Here is a 19,408-nt window from a genome sequence, read left to right as displayed (position 1 = left end):
TCGTCGTCTCTTCCCTCTTTGCGCCCCGCTCCGTGTGCCTTTGACCGCCCGTGAAGGAACGACGTTTTGAAAAAAAGCCAAACCGCAATCCGCGAAGATCCACGTCCTGCGTCTCCCGCCCTTTCGAGGAGTCACTCGATCGAGACGCCAGAGCTGCTGATCATGAAGGTCGCGCTCGCCGCGCGCGTCGCTCTCCTCGCGGCGGCGATCTACGCCGTCGCCGCGCAGCCGCAGTGCCCAGCGCCCGTCGGCCTCGCGCCATTGACCCCGGCGGTGCGTCGGCCGAACCGCGTGGAGCATTTTTTTTTGTTCTTTTCTGTCCAAATTCTTTCGTCGCTGACGTCTATCCTCTTCCCGCTTCCTCCCCGTTCCAGGTGACGATGCCCACCGTTCAGGACAGCCTCGAGTGGATCACGACGAGCGGACAATCAAAGCTCTTCGCCACGACCGAGGGCGGGAAGCTCTACTCGAGCAAGAACAGCGGCGCTTCGTGGTACGACGAGACGCCGGATCTCATGACCAAGGACGGTTCGAAGTCCTCCGACAAGGTCCTCGCTCTAATCACCTCCGGCGAGGACGAGTCCCACGAGAACATGATCGTCCAGGGCTTCGACGGCGAACACTGGGCGTCTAGAGACCTCGGCAACACCTGGATCCAGCCTTGCGGCGTCGTGGGCGTCGACCCCAACAACTGCTTCGCCGATCCCGGCAACGGCGTCGCCTTTGCCTACACCTTCTTCAAGATGCACCCGAAGCTCCCCGATCACGTCCTGGTGCTCGTGGAGCGCGACCTCGAACCCGAGTCCGAGTTCCTCGCCCTCGACCTGATGTACTCGGCCGACTTCGGCAAAACCTGGCAGAACCTCACCGAGACGGCGGGCGATCGAGTGTGGGGATTCGTTGATTTTGATTTCGCGCCGCCGGTTCCGGGCGACATGGACGACGGCATGCCCGGGATCATGGCCACGGTTTACGAGACCGAGGAGGACATGAAGAACGGGTACTACGACTCGTGGGACTACAACGTCCACTTCGTGTACACCACCGACCTGTTCAAGACGGCGCACCAGCGCATGGTGATGTGCGGTAACTCCTTTGAGGTTTTGAACGGCGACGTGTACGTGGCGCAGCTTCGCGATTGCCTCGTGTACCACGCCACCACCGACGACGAAGCGCGCGCGGCGATGGAGGAGAACACCGATATTGTTCTCCAGATCAGCACCGACGCCGGCAAGACGTTCACGCAGGCGTGCGTACCTTCCTCGCTCGGGCAGCGCGGCTACACCGTTTACGACTGGAACAAAGAGGCGCCGGGGCCCGACTTTCTCTCCGTGGATCACACCGAGGTGTCCGCCGCGAGAAACGTCGGGTTCCTCGGCAACCTGTACAGCGCGGACGTGCACATGCAGTTCTTCTCGCTCAACATGCGCGATAACGTTCGCATCGGCGGGTCCGCAGATTTCACCAACGTCGCGGCCATCCCCGGCGTCTATCTCGCCAACCAGGTTGTCGGGCACGCCATGACCATGGACGCCGTCAAGACCCGCATCACGTACAACGCGGGCGGCGTCTGGCAGGGCATACGACCTCCGCTGCTGGGCGCCGACGGCAAGAGGATCAACTGCCAGGACGGACCTGACTCGTGCGAGCTTCACCTCCACGGGGAGACGCACTGGATGCGCGGCACCTGGAAGACCCGACTGGGCTCGGTGTACACGCACGAGAGCGCGCCGGGGGTGATTCTCGCCACCGGTAACGTCGGCAAGTCCCTAGCCTTCGACCCCACCTCGGTGAACACCTATCTCTCCCGCGACGCGGGCCTCACCTGGGAGGAGATCGTCAAGGGACCGCACATCTACGAGTTTGGCAACAACGGCGGCCTCATCGTCATCGGCAAGATGTCCTCGCTCGGTCCCACCGACGTCGTCCAGTTCAGCCGCGACCTCGGCCGGTGCTGGGAGGAACTCAAGCTCTCGCAGAGGATCTCCATACACAACATCCGAGCCGATCCCCACGGCAAAGGCGACGTGTTCATCATCCGCGGGTCCATCGACGACGGCACCGCGGATGGCGACCCCGACGGCGTCATGTACACGATTGACTTTAACAACCTCATGCAGGTGGATTCGACGGGCAAGCCGACGTACGCCTGGGCGCCGCCGAGGTGCGAGCCGACGAAGGACTACGAGCAGTGGGCGGCCACCTCGCCCAACCCGGACAAGTGCATCCTAGGAAGAAACGCCACGTTCACCCGTCGCATGCGCGACCCGACCAGCCTCTGCCTCAACAGGCAGGATTACGTGAGGCCGGAGCCGGAAACGAAGGCGTGCGAGTGCAGCGAGCAATACGACACGGAGTGCGAGTTCGGCTGGGAGAGGCCGAACCCGCTCGGCATGTGCGAGCGCATGAAGACGATCGATTTCGTCAGGGAATGCCCCGCGATGGAGGGCCGAGAGATTTCCGCGACGAACATGCGAATCATCGCGGGAAGCTCTTGCGTCGACGAGTCCGGCGCGCTGGGCCGCGACAAGTACCGCGTGGACGGCGGGGACGACGGCAAGGGCCGACGCGGGGGGCACGGGGTCCTCGCCTTTTTCCTGTGGATGTTCTTCATCGTCGTCTTCGGCGGCGTCGGCTACTGGGCTTACAACCAGTACGACCTCGGTCAGTACGTTCCCATGGAGGTGAAGCAGTGCGTCAACGGCGCCTGGGACAAGATCAACGAGCTCATGGGGAGGAGGACGGCGGCGCCCGCGGGGTACTTCGAGCCCCTCGGAGATTTCGACGCGGACGAACTGTGATTGATCCCGCCGCTCGCTCGCGTGATGTCAAAAAAATCTATTTTTTCCCCAACGGCAATCTCGTTTGGCTACGACGGCTCCGGGAAGGGCGCTGTCTTCTCGATGAGCCGCCGCGCCATCGCCTCGTACAGTCTCCCCGCGCCTCCGTCCGGCGCAGACACCGCGACGGGTCGTCCCGCGTCCGAGCTCGTCCCTATGCTCGGGTCGAGCGGCACCTCCCCGAGCAGCTCCACCCCGTGCTCCTCCGCCGTTCTCCTCACGCCGCCTTGGCCGAAGACGTAAACCTTTCGCCCGTCGGCGTCCACGAAGTGCGCCATGTTCTCCACGAACCCGAGGATGGGCGCGGCGACCTTCGTGTACATGTTCACCCCCCTGCGCACGTCCGCGAGGGCGATTTCCTGCGGGGTTGAAACTATGACCGCCCCGGTGAGGGGGATCTGCTGAGAGATGCTGATCTGCGCGTCGCCCGTGCCCGGTGGCATGTCCACGAAGAGCACGTCCAGGGGCGCCCACGCGGTGTCCCTCACCATCTTCCCCAGCGCGCCCATCACCATCGGCCCGCGCCACACCGCCGCCCGTTCCTCCGGGATGAGGAACCCCATCGACATGCACTTCACGCCGTAGTTCTCCAGCGGGAGCATCCGCTTCCGCTCGTCGATCGCGGGCATCCCCGCTTCCGCCAGGTTCATCAGGATGGGCACCGACGGACCGAAGACATCGGCGTCCAGTAAACCCACGCGCAGATTCAGCGCGCGCGCGGTGGCGCACGCGAGGTTCACCGCGGTCGTGGACTTGCCGACGCCGCCCTTGCCCGACGCGACCGCGATGATCCTCTGGACGCCACGCAGGCTCTCCGGGACCGGGGGCTGCTTGAAGCCGCCGGGGGGAGGGGGCGTGCCCGGTCCGGGGACCCTAGGGGCGGACGCGAACGCCCTACGCGCGGCGAACGACGCCAGACGCCTCGCCGCCACCATCTCTCGCGCGTGATGGCCCAATGCGCCGAGCGGTCACTCATCATCAGCTCAAATTTCCCGATCTCTGATGAAATAATCAACAACGCGCTACTGCTACTCCCATCACCCTCTATAAACCACACCCGCGTGACGCGCGTCCACGTGCGCCCGTCGCATCGCCTCCTTCAGTTCCGGGTGTAAAGCCTCGAACTCCGCCTTGCCGCTGACCTCCGCGTACGCCCCGGAGAGCGTCCCGGCGAGCGCGTCCACGTCGTCCCATCGCCGCAGCTCGGCGGCGGCGGCGAGCGCCTTGATCGCGCCATCCGCCGACACCGATCGCATCCTCGCCTCATCTCCCGTACCGCCTGGCTCCCCCGAGACGTCCCAGTCCGCGAGCGCGCGTTTCAGCCGCGGGGTGCACCGCGCAGCCTCCTCCGGCAGGCCAATGTACTCGAGGCACGATCCGAGCTCGACCAAAGCGTGGGCCCAACCCTTGTCCTCCGCGCCCTTGTGACCCTTGTGACCCTTGTCCTCCACGCCCTGGGGAACCGGTTCGGGCACCGCTGGGATCTCACCGAGGTACACCACACGCAGAAGCATGTCGAGCGCCTGTGCAGTGGTGACGGGGAGGGTGAGCGTCGCCCTCCGCTCCCCGGATTCGACGAAACCGTGCCGCACCGACAGCGCCGCTCGGCAGTACTCCGACCTGGCGCATAACATCACCCTGTGCGCTCCGACCCACGCGGGTGGTGCGTCGGACCCATCGTCGTCACTGGCACTGGCACAGATCTTGAGGTCCGTGGTCCATGGAGCTTTCTTCATCATGGGTTCCAAGTCGTCGACGAGCGAGCTCGCGACGCATCCAATTCCCGGAAACGCTCGCGCTCGAAGCTCGGGCAGTTCTAGCTTGCTCACGAGCTCCTTGGGGACCGGTCCGGTGACCCGCGAGGAGTATATCCACGCCAGCGCGCGGCGGAAACCCTCGACGGTCACCTGCGCGCCCATCTTGATCGCGCGGACGCCGGTGGAATCGCGCTCGTCCGGAATCGCATCCTCAATTTTCCGCTTGAGCACGGGGCACCTCGCCGAGAGAATCACCGAGTGCGCGCACTGCCTCCAGCCGTCGGCCAGGCAGAAGCACACGTCCGGGGGAGCGACGGGCGAGGACGTCATCGCGGCGTCAAGGTCGAAGCTCAGGTTGTCCCCGCCGCCGGCTTGCCGGAAAGGTTCAGGGAGCGCTGCGAAAAGTGCGTCGGCGATGCGAGACCTCGGACCTTTAACGTATTCCGTGTCAGTGACGGGCGCGATATCCTTCTCACCGTACCTGTTGACGTGTATATTCAACGCCTTGATGGCCCAACATCTGCCCTCGTCGCCAAGACCTCCGTCTTCTGATGCCAACATATCAAGGGCTTCTCTGAGAGATCGAGTCTTCACAGGATCATTGACCTTGGGAGCTTCTCGATACACGCTGAACAGCATCACGAAGGTACGAAGCGTCGCAACCATGAGTTCCGACCCGTACAGAGACCATGGAATCAGCGGTGCGTCGATGTCTTTGTCGTTCGCTGCGATACAGTCAACTTCAGTGTCCGGCAATTTATTCATCCTTGTTTTCACCATCTGAGGAATCGTGAAATTCAAGATCTGTTCTGCATGCAACAGCTTTTCATCATGCAGCTGGGGTATAAAATCCTTGCCATTGAATTCCTCGTTCAAGATGAACGGACTGACGAGAGTGGCAAGAAGCGCTGCCGGAATGTTAACCAGCTTAAATTCAAGAAACGCGTCCTGCCGGAGTCTCTCTCGCTTGAGATACCCCCACGGCCAGTCCATGGATAGCGCATAGTGCAAACCACGTTCCATGTTCGTTCCGCCAAACAGGCGACCATTCCAATCGATCAAGCCTGATGTTGGTGTCTCAGAGCTCAACCACGAAATGTCCTTGAAAAACGCGGTGCAGAGCAAATTCCCCGCCGCCGTCGCCATACTTTCAGCCATCCAATCGCCAAGTCCTTTTCCAGCTGTCGCGATCAATTCTGGGTCCTGAAATATATTATTACCCACGGGGCCATCCTCGTCAAACTCGCCAAACTGATCCACGACACGCTGCCAATCTGGACCAACGTAAGGCGGACCGGGAAGAGCAGAGATGTTAATGTAGTCAACAATACCGTCAATACCGTCAACAACTTTGACAACCCCGGTGTATTTCGGTCCAGCGATCATGAGTATGTTCATGGCATATTCCAGCAACTCATCCCAGTGCAATTTATTAGGCGATCGCAAGGGTGGCTTTCGATTCCCAAATCTTGAATCCCGACTTCGGATCTCATCAAACATGTCGGCCTTTAGATGCATCACCAGTCGTTCAGTCGCGCGGATACAATCAATCACCGACGCCGTGACTGCTTCTCCTCGCCTGAACACGCTGCTCATTGCCCTGCCGCTACCTGTGGCGTTCTGCACACCTTTTGAGAGTGTCATCAAGCACGCCTCGAGTGTCTTATCGATGTTCAATCCCATCAACGCTTCGCCCCATCCAAAAGATTTTAATAAACCTGACTCTTGCTCCCCCAATTTCCAGGGTGCGACGGTCAAAAGCTCGGCGACGACGGTGATCGCCGCGGCGGGCACAGCCTCCTTCGCCTCGTCGGACTTGTTTTCAAGCCTCGATTGGATCACCGACGGGAACTCATCGGCACGCTTCACCACGGCTTTAAAAATCGCCGACCACTCGAAGCTGATCAAGGGAATCCTCTCCACGTCAGAGTCGGAGTCGGAGTCGTACATGTAACGCACGCGTAATGAAGAGTCGGGGTCGGAGTCAGACGTAGACGATTCAAGCACCTGTGGCGATAACGTCGTCGCCATCGCCGTCAGTAGATGGAGCGCGGCGACTTCAGCCGGCCTTTCCCTGTTTCCGCAAAGGTGCGCCCCAAGGGCCGCGTCGATATTGTTACGAGAATCGATCAGCTGTTCACGGAAGACGGGCACATCGCGCGTGAGCATCGCCGCAGCTTCGAGCGCCGCCTCCGAGCCGAGGGTCGTCATCGCGCCCTCATCAATCGTCGCGACTTCCATGAGCCGCTGCGCGAATTTCTGGCAGGTGTGCAAATGACGTCTGGTATCCTTGAACGCTTCTATCCACAGCCGCGAGTGGGGCGCCAACGCCGCGGCGACGATGGCTAGCGGGGCGTTGGACGCCCCCTTGCGATCTCCCCGCTTCGCGTTGTTGATCAAACGATCGCACACCATGCTCCTGAGAAGTTCGGGAAACATCGCCACGTGGCCGGAGGAGCCGAAGGTGACGTCGTTCGCTGTCGTCGCGTCCAGGGTCTTGGCGACGAGCTCGAAGGTCTCCCTCTCCGCCGCGGTTTTCGTTGTTACGACTGTCGTGGGCGGGGTGGGTTGGGAGAACGCGGGTGTGCCCAGGAGGCGCCAGAGCGCCGTGGCCGCCGCGAGTGCCGCCTTGGTATCATCGCGGTAGTCCTTGCACGCCTTCCATATCAGGGGTACGATGAGATCCGAAGCGCACGCCCTCAGTATCGTGCTATTCTCCGATGCGCTCAAGAGGGCGGTGATACGATTTAGCGAGTGGCACGCGACGGAGGCGGCAGCCTTATTGGACGATCCCACGAGGCAGGCGGTCGCCTGCGCGGACTGGGAATTGGCCAACGCGCTCTTTAACCTCGCCCTCGCGGGTCCGCCCCGCGCGGGGTGTCCTTTCCTGGACACCACCTCCACGGCCCGCTCGGCCATGATCTCGAGCTGCCTGGCAGTGTCTCCGTGCTCAGCTACGTGGTCCCGCCACGCGCCCTTATCGCAGCACGACCCCCATCGAAGCGCGGCGTCGGCGAGCCTGTCGTCCAGCGCCTTTTCCAGGGCGGCGCCCGCCCGGGAAGTTCCCCGCGACGAGGCGCGTGTCGCGGGCATCGGCGCGTCCAACGACTGGCGATATTCGGTGATGATTTGATTTGACAACTTGACAACTCGTGATCGTTTCGACAAAGCCGCCGGACTGGTTACACGGATACGTCTATGTTGACCCGCGGGCTCACGCCGTCCTCCTCCGGGAACAGCAGCTCCGTCAGCGCGGACACGTGCTCGTGTACCCCAACCTCGAACAGCGCCTTGCGCTCCGCCAAACTCAGTTGCCGCACCGCGTCGCCGGCGCCGTACAGCGTCGCGAGCACCGACGTTGAGTCCTCCGTCCCGTCACCCGCTTTAGCTCCTTCTCCTCTTCGTCCGCCATCCCTTCGTCCGGGCCCGCCGCTCCCTTCGTGGGTCCCGCGTTGGTGGGGTGACGCCGTGTCAAACGCTTTCGTGCCGTCACGACCGTTCGGCGTCGCGTTCTCCGAGCGGAGGTACGCGGAGTCGCGCCTATCCCCGGGTCGCATCCCCTTTGGCGATTTGTCCATTGGCGCCGGCGCCGGGAGCGCCGCGTTCATCGCGGTGTCCTCGCCGTCGAACGCGGATGACTTATTAGGGTTCCCGCCCATCATGTTCCCGCCCCCCGTCCTCCTTCCCATGATGGACCAGCCGCGGTCCGTGGGCAGCGACGGCGCCTCGGGGGCGACGAGTTGGCACAGGCGCGAGTGCTCCGCCGGCGTCGTCTTCGCGTCGACGCCCAAACTCGATTTGATTGGCCTGTGGTCCTTGGCCTTGAACGCGAGCGCGCCCTCGGTGTAGTCCAGGCCGATGCCGTTGGCCCTGTCCTTCGCGCCGAGACCCATCGCACCTACCTTGCCGTACGCCGCCGTTCGCCGCAGGCCCGTCGCCGGGAAGTGCTTCGAGTCTCGCCCGAAGGCCTCCTCGTAGTACCCTCCGCTCGCGATGATGTCGTCGATCTTCTCCTTGGACGCCATGCCCAGCACCTTGCGCTCGGCGACCCCGGTTCCCATGACCGTCTCCCGCCGGTACTGCTCCACCATCGCCCGTCGCTGCGGGGAGTTCGCGACGTCCCTGTGACGCAGCCGGTGCATCAGCCGGCCCAGGCTCTGCAGCCGGAGCGCATCCTCCAATTCTATCGGTACCTTGGCGGAATCGGACCTGACGAGCCTCCGCTCGTGCTCGGGGGTGCCGACGAGCGGGTCGCCCGGGTCCTCGCCCGCCGCGGATGCATCAGCGATGGAGGTGTCGACGGCGCGGAACCCGCGCCGCTCGTCGACTGGGACCTCCACCTGCAGCATGGCGGCGAGGGAGAGGTCTGAGTAAACAACCGTGTGTTGCTCCGCGCCCAAAACGGGATATTTCGGTCCGCGCACGTTACAGTCGCGCACGAAATAGGCGAATCGAGCGAACTTTCCACGGCTCTTTATATTGGTGCATGAACTCTATATGCGTTTACCGCGTGTATTTCCCAATTCTGACTGATTCTCATACGACCGTTGGGGCAAACCTTGACTCATCCGATAAGCCGACTGGAGCAAGTTGAAATCCAACAACGTTCACCCGCAGAACTCGCCGCCTCGCGACGATGGCGGACGAGGCGATGAACCCGGTGGAGGGCGGCGAGGCAACCGCGAGGGAGTATCTCGACCCGCCGGACTACAAGAAGGGCGCCAAGCCGTCGAACGTGTGGAAGTATCTCAAGCGCTTCGCCCCCGCGAGCAAGGAGGGCAAGAACGTGGAGTGCATCTGCGAGGTGACCGGAGAAGACGGCGTGACGAGGCCGTGCGGGAGGCTGCTCACGTGGCAGGGCTCAAAGATGGGGACCACCAACCTCCTGAGTCACCTCAAGATGCACAAGAAGGAGTACGTCGAGTGCATGTCCGAGAGCTCCCACTCGAAGATGAGCAACGTGAACGCCATGTCCCTCGAAGACAAAAACCCGGTGCTGGACGATGGCTTGGCCACCGACGACGACGATATGCCCCACGACGGCATGAACACGCCTCCCGTGAACGGCGCGCACGATGGCGCTCGGGCGCACCGGGGCGGCCGCGGGGGAGGCGGACGCGACATCAAGAGGGCGTCGTGGCATCAGAGGCGCGACGCCGATGACCTCGACGAGGACATGGACCAATTCGTGACCATGTCCCAGCTGCAGCACCAGCAGCCGATGTTTCCCGCGGAGGCTGCGGACGACGAGCAGAACCCGAGCAGGGGGTGGACGACGCAACGACGGGGTAAGGTCATAAACGATCCGGTGCACGGGCACATGTATTTCCCCGGCATCGTCGTCGACGCGATTGACACCCCGCAGGTGCAGCGCCTGCGCGAGCTCAAGCAGCTGGGGACGTCTTACTACGTGTTCCCCGGGGCGTCGCACAACAGGTTCGAGCACTCGCTCGGGACGGCGCACCTCGCCACGAACATGTTCGACGCGCTCAGGACGCGGGCGGCGAGCGACGTCAGGGACGCGTTGACGGGCGCGGATCGCGTCGCCGTGCAACTCGCGGGTCTGTGCCACGACCTGGGTCACGGGCCCTTCTCCCACGTGTTTGACAACGAGTTTCTCCCCAGGCGCGTCGCCGGGTGGCACGCCGGGGACGAGCCCCCGTGGAACCACGAGGCGATGGGAGCCGACATGTTTCGGTGGATGGTGGATGACAACGGCATGGATTTGGACAAGGGTGTCATCGACAGGGTCTGCGACCTCATCACCAGCTCCAACGTCGAGAGCGCCACGCCCGGTACCAAATTCCTGTGGGACATCGTTGCGAACAAGCGGAACTCGATCGACGTGGACAAGTTCGAGTATCTGCTGCGGGACCAGCACAGCACCGGCGTCAAGGGCAACGTGGACGTTGGGCGGCTGATGAGCTTCATGAAGGTCATCGACGATCAGATCTGCTTCAAGGCTTCCGAGGTTTACAACGTGTACGACCTGTTTCACACGAGGGCCAACATGCACCAGAAGGTGTACACTCACAAGAAGGCCAAGGCGATCGAGTACATGATCGTGGACGCGCTCGTCGAGGCGGATGTGGCGTGGGACTCCGAGATTAGCAAGTCGATCTGGGACGTGAACGAGTTCATCCGCCTCGACGACACCATCCTGAAGCGAATCGAGTGGAGCAAGGAGTCAAAGCTGCAGAAGGGTCGGGACCTGGTGAGGAAGATTCGGAGGAGGGAGCTGTACCAGTACGTGAACGACTTTGCGGTTCCGGAAGAGGATATCATCGGTTTCAAACCTGTCACGGAGGTTGACATAACTTCGTGCCAGGGCGATAACAACATCCCGGGGGGTCTCAGGCCGGACGATATCATCATACAGAACGTGAAGATTGACTACTCGATGAAAAGCAAGAACCCGGTGGACAGTGTCAAGTTCTTCCAGGACTACGGGGACACCCACAGCTTTCACATCGACAAGAGCAAGGTCAGTTTGCTGCTGCCCAACTCATTCATCGAGCGCAAGGTGCGGGTCTTCAGCAAGAGCAAGGACCCGATGTACGTCGAAGCAGCAGCCAAGGCGTTCGAGAACTACCAGAGGCGGATGTACAAGCAGGAGCTGCAGCTCACACCCATGAGGAAACGGGCGCGGAGCAGTCAGGAAGAGCGTTAGAGCCGCACACCAGCGTAGGAACGATTTGATGGAATGCGATTCTTTTTTCAGCAGCTAAGTGTGAGGTCTACAGAGTACACGAGCATCAGAACCGCTCCGAGAGCCTGGCTGTGATGGACCTGAGCCTTGAGTACACCTTGCCCGGCGGCGATCCGAGGATGAGGTTGCACAGCGCGTCCCTTGCGATCTTGATGTTCTGGAATGAACCAAGGATGCGAATGTGCTGATCCGCTATGACGATGCGCGTCCTCGTGGCGTTCTCGATGGTGAACTTGGTCTTACCGCTCTTACCCGCCAGACGACCGATACCTCGGCTCATGTGTTCGCCCTTAAGCGTCTGCTTCACGTCCTTGATCTCGAAGCACTCGAGGTAGAGGTCGTCGAGGCGGAGGAGCGCAACGGCGTCCTGAACTTCAAAGCCTAGGAGGAAGGCCTGGACGAAGTCGGCGCTCTTCTGCAGCGCGCCCTCATCCTCCGTCGCCTGCGTGGTCTTGAGCTCCACCTTCTTCGTCTTGAGGTTCATGCGCATGTCGATCTTCATCTGCTTCGTCACGGGCTCGTACAGCGCCATCCAGTGCTCCTTCAGCGGCGTGAACCTGTGTTGGGGTACGTTCACCTTGCGGTACTCGCACTTCTTCCCGCTCATCTCCTGCACCCCGAGCGGGGCGAACACCGGCCGAAGCGGGTCGTCGGCCATCTCAGTCTCCTCCCCGGTCTCCGTGTTCACCATGGCGTCCCCCTTCCCCTCCGTGCGCTTCGTTACCTTCGGCATTGTGACGAATGCGCCGACTCCCTATAACTCCCCCTTTGTGCTCGCGGGGCGTGCGTTGCGGGCGAGACTCGAGCTCGTCCGGGTCCTTCCACCTGTTTTTTCGACGTTCGCGCGCGGTTCGCTCGAGGTCTCGAGCGGCGTGCGCTGCAGTGCGAAGTGTCGCTCGGTCGCCGCCGCCGCCTGAGAAAATAAATCCAGCGCCGACTTTCTCAGGCCCACGCTCCGCCTCATGATTTTTGAAAGGAGGCTGGTTTCAAAAACTTGATCGTTTCAAAGAAATTAATCGATTCTCGCTTTCAATATTCATCGGTGAATCGTTCGGATCTTCGTTCGGCGCTGACGGAGAGTCGTTTGCCAGTTGTCTCCTGGTTCAAACGGAGAGGCGCGTCATAGCGGGGTCGTCAGCGAGGCCAGTGCGCGATGTCGACGGTCACGCCCATGGCAAAGTACAAGCTGGTGTTCCTCGGGGTGAGTCATCCCCCGCGCCGCCCCGAGCCCTCGCGCCACTCGCGCGTCGGCCTCCCCAGATCGCACCCGCGCCACGGTCTATTCCTCGCCCAAATCCGCCACCCGCGGCCTCCCCTGGTGCCCACTCGGCATCCTCCGCTGACTTGGTTTCACCCTACCCGCCGCATTCCTCCACCCAACACCGACAGGATCAGAGCGTGGGCAAGACATCCATCATCTCCAGGTTCATGTACGACAAGTTCGACAACAGCTACCAGGCGACCATCGGCATCGACTTCCTGTCCAAGACGATGTACCTGGAGGACCGCACCGTCAGGCTGCAGCTGTGGGACACCGCGGGGCAGGAGCGGTTCCGATCGCTCATCCCGAGCTACATCAGGGACTCCTCCGTCGCGGTGGTGGTGTACGACGTGTCGAGTCGGAGCTCGTTCGCCAACACGAGCCGGTGGATCGACGAGGTCCGAACCGAACGGGGAAGCGACGTCATCGTCGTGCTCGTCGGGAACAAGACCGATTTGACAGACAAAAGGGAGGTCAGCGTGGAGGAAGGGGACGCGCGGGCGAGGGAAGCCGGGGTGATGTTCATCGAGACGTCCGCGAAGGCTGGGTTCAACGTCAAGGCGCTGTTCAGGAAGATCGCCGCCGCGTTGCCGGGGATGGAGGCGCCCGCCGCGCCCGCGGCCAAGGTGGAGGATCGACTCGTGGACGTGAAGCTGACGGCTCCCGCGCCCCCGGCGTCGTCGTGCGCGTGCTAGCTAGCGAAAATTAGAGGAGGTGGCGCCATTTGAGGTCTATTCATCGTTGTTACATGCGGCGGCTATTCGGTTCAACGTACACGGGTGGAGGATGCTGACATTATTGATTCCCTCGTCACGTGAGGGGACGTCTCTCATTCCGGTCCCGACAGGACCGGCACCACCAACGGGTTCATCTGCGCCATGTAGATGATGGCCCACATCATCCAGCAACAGAACACGGACGTGGCGAACAGGAGGTGTTGCAGCCTGGCGTTGGGGAAAAGGGAGAAGTGACGGGTCTCAGTCGTCGGAAGATGGGGGCGCGAAAACGAACCCTAGGCGCGCCGCGGCGGGAGGATCACTCACTGTCTGTCGCCCGCCTTCCAGGTGGTGTTGACGAAAAAGTAGAAGCCAACCTCCAGGGCGATGAAGAAGGTGGTGCCCCAAAAGATGGTACCCCCCATCTCGGCCGCCACCTTCCCACGAGGCTCGCGCACAAACTTCTGGGAGCTGACGAGTTTGAACGACGAAACTCCACGAGGACTTTCTCTCACGCGTTTGGCCCGCCCGGCGACAACGACCCCGACGTGTTCGCGCGCCGCCGGCAGAGCTCCCGGCGCCCGGCGCGACCGAACGATGCGTCGTGAGGTGTATCGCGCCGCGCTCGCCGCGTTGCTCGTCGCGTCCCTCACGGGAACCGACGCCGAGCCGCGAGGCCCCGACGCCGAGTCCGGCCCCGTCTCTTCGCCCTCCTCCACCCGTCTCTGTCCGCCCGGCCACGCGGGCGTGAACTGCTCGCACCGCCTGTATCCGCTGGAGCCGAACGCGCCGAACCCTTTCGTCCACCTCGACGCACCGCTCGCGGTGGGCGACGTGGCGCTCTTCCGCCTCGCCGTCAACTGCGTCGCGCAGGACGCGACGCTCGCCCTCGAGAAGCACGGCAACGCGACCGACCCGACCGTCGACCACCTCGGCGTCGGCTCCGAGGTGGAGCTCGCGGTGCAGTACGGCGTCCCGCCCACGATAGAGGACGGTGGGTACATCGACGGCGTCGTGTCCTTCAGCGACGAACCGGACGCGAGCGTGCGCATCGGCAACGTCCTGCCGGGAGTTTACTACGCCGCGGTGCACGTCTCCGCGGGCCAACCCCTGGCGCGGTTCACGCTGCGTCTCGCGCTGGAGGGATCCAGGGTGCCGAACCCATGGAACCGGTGCGAGCACGCGGATGAGCAGCTCCTCATGGACGTCACCGTCGAGGGTGCCGACCGCGGTGCCGACCCGGGTGCCGAGGGTGCCGGGACGTACGCGTACACGAGGCTGGGTCCGGTGACGGGCGCGGACGGGTATCCGACGGCGCTCGGCGTCGCCGACATCTACGAACCCGCGTACGGACACTGCGGGACTTTGGACGAAGAGACGCCAACCGAGGGCCGCGCCTTTACGTTGGTACGAACCTCGGAGGAGGAAGCGCTGGGTGCCGAGGGTGCCGAGGGTGCCGACGACGCGAGGATCGGCCGGTCGTGCTACCTCGGCGATTCGCACTCGTCGGGTCGGGTGCTGGACCTGCCGCAGGCGCGCGGGCAGGGCGCCGTCGCCGGAACGGCGGTCCTCGGCAGGAGCCACCCGGACCGAAACGACGAGGACTACTACTACCTCCGGGGCGACGTGAGGAAGTACCCGGGGCGGTTTTTGAGTGTAAACGCGTCAGCCGCCGCGGACGCGCCCTCCTCCGAGTCTTCTAAAAGTGGCGACGTCGTCTTGTTCCAGGGCGTCGCCGACAACCCCGGGAACTTTGACCTCGAGGCCTGCGGCGACCTCATCAACCCCGAGGAGGTCCGGGGCAAGATATGCGTCGTCGTCCGCGGCTCGTGCTTCTTCAGCTCCAAGACCCTGGCGTGCCAGCGCGCGGGAGCCGTCGCCGCGATCATCGTCAACGACCGGATGGACGAGGGCGCCGCCGATAACTGGGTCACGTCGCACGACCCGGCGGGTATCCTCATACCCACCGTGTCCTACGGCGCCGTCCACGGCAATCAGCTGCTGAGGGAGATGGCGTCCGCGTCGTCGGTGACGATCAGGCTGCACAGCTACGCGTGCGAGCCCGCGGGACACTGCGTCGCGTGCGCCCCCGGGTTTGGCTTCCCCGAGGATAACTGCACGTCAGCCGCGTGCCCCGGGATGGACGACGCGCGAACGAGCGCGTGCAACGGCCGAGGGACGTGCGACTTCGACGGTACGAACGCTTCGACGTTCGCGTGCATGTGCGACGCGGGGTTCAGCGGCGACGCGTGCGAGATCGAACAGTCAAAGGATGACGACGCCGAGGCGGAGGCAAACTTTACGAATTTTACGTCTGCTGCGGGCGATGACGTGACGTCGTCGGGGGTCAACGCGGCGGCCGAGGGGAAGGAGGTGGAGGACATCGACGGGGGGTTCATCGATGACGACGCCGGCGCGCTCCAGGAGGGCGCCGGTCGATACTCCGGGTTTGAGATATTCGGCATCACCCTCGGCGCGGTGGCGCTGGCAGTCGTCTTGGCCGCCTTTGCGGGTGCGCTCGCCAGCTCGATCAGGGCGAAGAGGCGAACGCGTCGCATCGACCTGCCGGCCCTGCCGTCGACGTCGCCGCAGACGCCGGCGTGAGGGAATTCGGGAATCGTACTTCCGGGGAGGAACACGGGGAGGGACACGAACGAGAGAGGAGAACGCGGTGCACCGGCGCACAAACGACGCGACGTTTCAACGAAGAATTTTCCATTTCATCCATCACGCCACAGCCGGCTCGCTCCTCGCACTACGTTCACATGAAGAGCGCCTGGCTGCGCCCGTTGGCCTCCTTCGTGAGCTCGTTGTAGGTGTACATGTCGAAGTTATCGCCAAAGTCAACGTGGGAGGTCTCGGTCATGGCCCCGGCGCCGTCGACGATGCCCTCAAACTCCACGTAGGCGGTCGCGGGGGCTGGGGAGCCTGCCGCGAGCTGCACGGTGACGGTCTTCTCGTCGGGGGTGCGGACGGTCATGGTGGAACCGTCGGTGCCCTCGTTCTTACCCACGAGGAGAACCTTCTTGCCGATGAAGCGGCCCATGAGCTCGCCGTTCACGCGAGGGGACGGGGCGGAGGTGTCCATCCTGCGCGTTGGAAGGGGGGGGTGCTCATATTTAAAAAATGTGCCTCGAGGACGGGGTTCGAAGGCGGCCCGTGCCGCGGATTCACGGACAGGGTGACGACGGCGGAACGCTCACCTGTCTTTTGTTTCGGTGTCTAAGGTTTCTAGGTGCGCTGCGAATCCGCCGGCGCTTTGTTTAGTGGCCCGTCACTCAGATCTCGGCTAGCTAGTAGGATCAGTTTCAAACGCTGCTCGGTTTTGGTCGGTCCCACGTACGTTTTGGTCGGCCCCGGGCTATCGATGACTTTCGAGGGCTCATCAGCGCGGCGGCGTCGAAGCGGGTGGAAACGATCGCGAGAGTGATGACGATAACAAGTCTCCTTAATAACACAGTGCGACGAGCTTAATAATTCACGCGACGAGCACGACGTCGTCCCTGTCCAGCGACGCGCGCACCAGCGCGCCGACGCGTCCCTTGAGGTCGTCGTGCGCAACCTTGGACACGATCTCCAAGCCGAACCCAGCGACGAGGAGCGAGCGCGCGGTGGCGGGACTCAGCCCCCGCGACTGCAGGTAGAACAGCCCCTCCTCCTCGAGGTCCGACACGGTGCACCCGTGCGTGCACACCACGTCGTCGGCGACGATCTGGAGGTTGGGCTTGACGTTCACCGTCGCCTTGGGGACGAGGAGCAGGTTGCGGGAGATCTGCCCCGCGTCCGTTCGCTGCGCCAGCCGGTTCACCTGCACGTTCCCGTCGAACACTCCGCGGCCGGACGCGTGGGAGACGATGCACTTGTGAACCTGGTCCGTCGTGCCCTCCTCGTGGTCCAGCGTCACCTTGGAGTGGAGGTCCAGGCACTGGCCCTCGCCCGCTAGGTTGAAACACGCCAGCTCGGTGTTTGTCCTCGGGCCCAGCTGCGTCACGCCCAGGTCGTGCCGGCCGAGCTTACCCCCGACGTTGATCTCCGCGAGCTTGTACTCGGACTCCTCCGCCTGCGTCAAGTGCGTGGCGCGGGTGTGCACCGCCGCCCTGGTCTGCGCCTGCACCATCGTGTGCGTCACCTTCGCGCCCTTCTCCAGCACCAGCTCGCACACGCCGTTGTGCCAGTACGCCCCATCCTCCGAGCCCCCCGCCGCGGCGAACTCCTCGACGATGGACACGGACGCCCCCTCGCCCACGTGCACCGCGACGCGCGGCGCGGACGACGACATCTCCCCATCCTTCGTCGCCGCCGAGGTGGACAGCTGGACAATGTGGATCGGCGCGGAGAGCGATTTACCCGCGGGGACGTTAATCACGACCGCATCCGACGCGGTCGCGGCGTTGATCTCCGCGAACACCCCGGCGCCCCGCACGGCGCTCACCTCGCCGATCGCGAACCCCGACGACGCCCCGAGCGAGACGGTGGAGACGACAACCCCGTCCACGTCGTTCGCCCCTGTAACGTTTGACGCATCCGCGTTGAACGCGCCGTCGACGAGGACGACTCGGGTGGCGTCCGCGTCCGCGAGGGTCCACGCGGCGGCGTCGACGCTCGAGGCCGCGGCGGGATCCGCGGCGACGGGCTTGGAGGTGAGGAGCGGGGCGAGGTCGGTGAACCTGTAGTCCTCGACCCTGCTGTTGGGCACGCGAGCGCGTTTGAGCGATTCGATCGCGCGCGAGCGGAGCGCCTCGACGCCCGCGCCGGACGCGCACCTCTCCAGGGATCCCGCGATCCAACCGTCCTCGACCTTCGCGACGTCGACGGAGGCGTCCGCGCTGGCCACCGCGCCGGTCGCGGTCCTGGGCGCGCGCCTCCCGTGGGCGCCTCGCGACCCTCCGGGAACCCTCTTTGTCAGAGCGGCGGACCTCGCAGCCGCCGCCGCGGCGGATGCGGGCGACGCGGTCGCGCGGACGCTCGACATGCTCGTGGGCGACGGGACTGTAGGTCCCTGACGCTGCGTACGATGCTCCACACGCGACGTGCGGGGGCGCGAGGGGGAAGTGCCGCGCGCGATCGAGTGCACCGCTTGACGGCGCCACCCACGTCTTATCCTCGGCCGCTCCCCGGCAACCGAGATCGCTACAGGGTTTCTGGCGATTTCCGACTGCGTTCTCATACAATGGGCGAGGGTTTTGGTAATTAACGAAAAGCTCCAGATCTGGAACAGCAGACATGTTGGACGAGCGGTTACTAAAACCTTTAATGCGGTTCGGAAAACTCGGCTGTCCCGCAGAGCGCCGCAGAACGGAGGGCACCCACCATGATGGCGACGTGTACGGGCACGGCGGCGGTCAAGGTGGACCACACCGTAGACTCGATCAGGTTCGATCACCCCTCCATCGGTGAGGTCACCGTGCGGCAGGACCTGGGGCTCGCGGGCGAGGACAGGGACGCCACCGCGCGGCTGTGCTGGGACGCGGCGTTCCCGATGGCGCAGTTCCTCTGCGAGAACCCGACGCTGGTGACGGGGAGGGACGTCGTGGAGCTGGGAGCCGGGCCGGGATTGCCCGGCGTCGTCGCGGCGAAGCTCGGTGCGTCGCGCGTGACGCTCACGGACCTCCCATCCGAGCTCGAGCTCCTCAGAACCAACGCGTCTATGAATGGCTTTGGAGATGAAGGCGGAGAAGCGGCGTCGTCGTCTTCATCCACCGTCGACGTCGCGGCGTGTGCGTGGGGCGACGAGACGCAGATTTCGCGGGTGGGTAAGAGGGACGTGGTGGTGTGCTCCGATGTTTTATACGGTCACCGCGCGGATGTGGCCAGGGCGTTGGCGCGGACCATGCGGGCGCTGGTCAAGGATGACGGCATCTGTCTGGTGGCATACTTTAGCCGGGAGAAGTTGATGCACGACCTGGCGTTCTTCGAGGAGTGCGGCGCTCTGTTCCGAGATCCCACGCATCTTACCGTGGCCGGCGTGGCCGAGGAGGACAAGGAAGACCTGTGGTTCTTCGAGTACCGGCCGAAGTAGTCGTAGACAACTAGCAGCACTCTAACAAGCACATAGCGCGAACTTCAGGCTTAATCGCATTAAGCATCATAATTCGCTCTTTGTATGGAGCGACAGTCAGGATATT

The 19,408-nt window shown here is 63.4% G+C and overlaps 12 protein-coding genes across 12 annotated transcripts; 5 read left to right on the top strand and 7 right to left on the bottom strand.

Annotated features, from left to right (window-relative positions):
• Window positions 1-162: 162 nt before the first annotated feature.
• On the top strand, window positions 163-2,851 carry MICPUN_105132 (sortilin-like protein; the record flags this gene model as incomplete). Its single annotated transcript, XM_002500085.1, has 2 exons — window positions 163-273; window positions 375-2,851. The coding sequence occupies 2 exons, from the start codon at window positions 163-165 to the stop codon at window positions 2,799-2,801; spliced, it is 2,538 nt and encodes an 845-aa protein (XP_002500131.1). The 3' UTR covers window positions 2,802-2,851.
• MICPUN_107712 (hypothetical protein) lies at window positions 2,832-3,870 on the bottom strand. Its single transcript, XM_002499604.1, has one exon. The coding sequence runs from the start codon at window positions 3,773-3,775 to the stop codon at window positions 2,870-2,872; it is 906 nt and encodes a 301-aa protein (XP_002499650.1). The 5' UTR covers window positions 3,776-3,870; the 3' UTR covers window positions 2,832-2,869.
• Window positions 3,871-3,877: 7 nt separating this feature from the next.
• MICPUN_56014 (predicted protein) lies at window positions 3,878-7,690 on the bottom strand (the record flags this gene model as incomplete). The annotated part of the gene is made up of 1 exon (XM_002499603.1): window positions 3,878-7,690. One exon carries the CDS (start codon window positions 7,688-7,690, stop codon window positions 3,878-3,880), a length of 3,813 nt encoding a protein of 1,270 aa, XP_002499649.1.
• A 69-nt stretch (window positions 7,691-7,759) lies between these two features.
• On the bottom strand, window positions 7,760-8,711 carry MICPUN_107713 (hypothetical protein). The gene has a single exon (XM_002499602.1). The coding sequence runs from the start codon at window positions 8,686-8,688 to the stop codon at window positions 7,780-7,782; it is 909 nt and encodes a 302-aa protein (XP_002499648.1). The 5' UTR covers window positions 8,689-8,711; the 3' UTR covers window positions 7,760-7,779.
• Window positions 8,712-9,818: 1,107 nt separating this feature from the next.
• On the top strand, window positions 9,819-11,267 carry MICPUN_79129 (predicted protein; the record flags this gene model as incomplete). The annotated part of the gene is made up of 1 exon (XM_002500084.1): window positions 9,819-11,267. The coding sequence occupies one exon, from the start codon at window positions 9,819-9,821 to the stop codon at window positions 11,265-11,267; it is 1,449 nt and encodes a 482-aa protein (XP_002500130.1).
• An 85-nt stretch (window positions 11,268-11,352) lies between these two features.
• Window positions 11,353-12,039, bottom strand: MICPUN_56017 (kh-domain-containing protein; the record flags this gene model as incomplete). Its single annotated transcript, XM_002499601.1, has 1 exon — window positions 11,353-12,039. One exon carries the CDS (start codon window positions 12,037-12,039, stop codon window positions 11,353-11,355), a length of 687 nt encoding a protein of 228 aa, XP_002499647.1.
• A 383-nt stretch (window positions 12,040-12,422) lies between these two features.
• On the top strand, window positions 12,423-13,313 carry RAB. The gene is made up of 2 exons (XM_002500083.1): window positions 12,423-12,507; window positions 12,696-13,313. The coding sequence occupies exons 1-2, from the start codon at window positions 12,460-12,462 to the stop codon at window positions 13,260-13,262; spliced, it is 615 nt and encodes a 204-aa protein (XP_002500129.1). The 5' UTR covers window positions 12,423-12,459; the 3' UTR covers window positions 13,263-13,313.
• Window positions 13,294-13,738, bottom strand: MICPUN_107715 (H+-or Na+-translocating f-type, v-type and A-type ATPase superfamily). Its single transcript, XM_002499600.1, has 2 exons — window positions 13,611-13,738; window positions 13,294-13,511 (listed from the first exon to the last, which is right to left on the bottom strand). Exons 1-2 carry the CDS (start codon window positions 13,706-13,708, stop codon window positions 13,397-13,399), a joined length of 213 nt encoding a protein of 70 aa, XP_002499646.1. The 5' UTR covers window positions 13,709-13,738; the 3' UTR covers window positions 13,294-13,396.
• A 142-nt stretch (window positions 13,739-13,880) lies between these two features.
• On the top strand, window positions 13,881-15,887 carry MICPUN_56020 (predicted protein; the record flags this gene model as incomplete). Its single annotated transcript, XM_002500082.1, has 1 exon — window positions 13,881-15,887. One exon carries the CDS (start codon window positions 13,881-13,883, stop codon window positions 15,885-15,887), a length of 2,007 nt encoding a protein of 668 aa, XP_002500128.1.
• Window positions 15,888-15,984: 97 nt separating this feature from the next.
• MICPUN_107716 (predicted protein) lies at window positions 15,985-16,534 on the bottom strand. The gene is made up of 2 exons (XM_002499599.1): window positions 16,487-16,534; window positions 15,985-16,372 (listed from the first exon to the last, which is right to left on the bottom strand). The coding sequence occupies exon 2, from the start codon at window positions 16,369-16,371 to the stop codon at window positions 16,045-16,047; it is 327 nt and encodes a 108-aa protein (XP_002499645.1). The 5' UTR covers window position 16,372; window positions 16,487-16,534; the 3' UTR covers window positions 15,985-16,044.
• A 290-nt stretch (window positions 16,535-16,824) lies between these two features.
• On the bottom strand, window positions 16,825-18,042 carry MICPUN_68256 (ATP-binding cassette superfamily; the record flags this gene model as incomplete). The annotated part of the gene is made up of 1 exon (XM_002499598.1): window positions 16,825-18,042. A coding segment is annotated over one exon (1,218 nt), but the record flags the coding sequence as incomplete, so codon positions are not given.
• Window positions 18,043-18,594: 552 nt separating this feature from the next.
• Window positions 18,595-19,302, top strand: MICPUN_98873 (predicted protein; the record flags this gene model as incomplete). Its single annotated transcript, XM_002500081.1, has 1 exon — window positions 18,595-19,302. One exon carries the CDS (start codon window positions 18,595-18,597, stop codon window positions 19,300-19,302), a length of 708 nt encoding a protein of 235 aa, XP_002500127.1.
• Between the last annotated feature and the right edge of the window lie 106 nt (window positions 19,303-19,408).

Source organism: Micromonas commoda, chromosome 2, assembly GCF_000090985.2.
Source record: "Micromonas commoda chromosome 2, complete sequence".
Lineage (NCBI taxonomy): Eukaryota > Viridiplantae > Chlorophyta > Mamiellophyceae > Mamiellales > Mamiellaceae > Micromonas > Micromonas commoda.
Note: the sequence above shows the minus strand (reverse complement) of the source record. Positions and strands in the feature narration are given on the sequence as shown.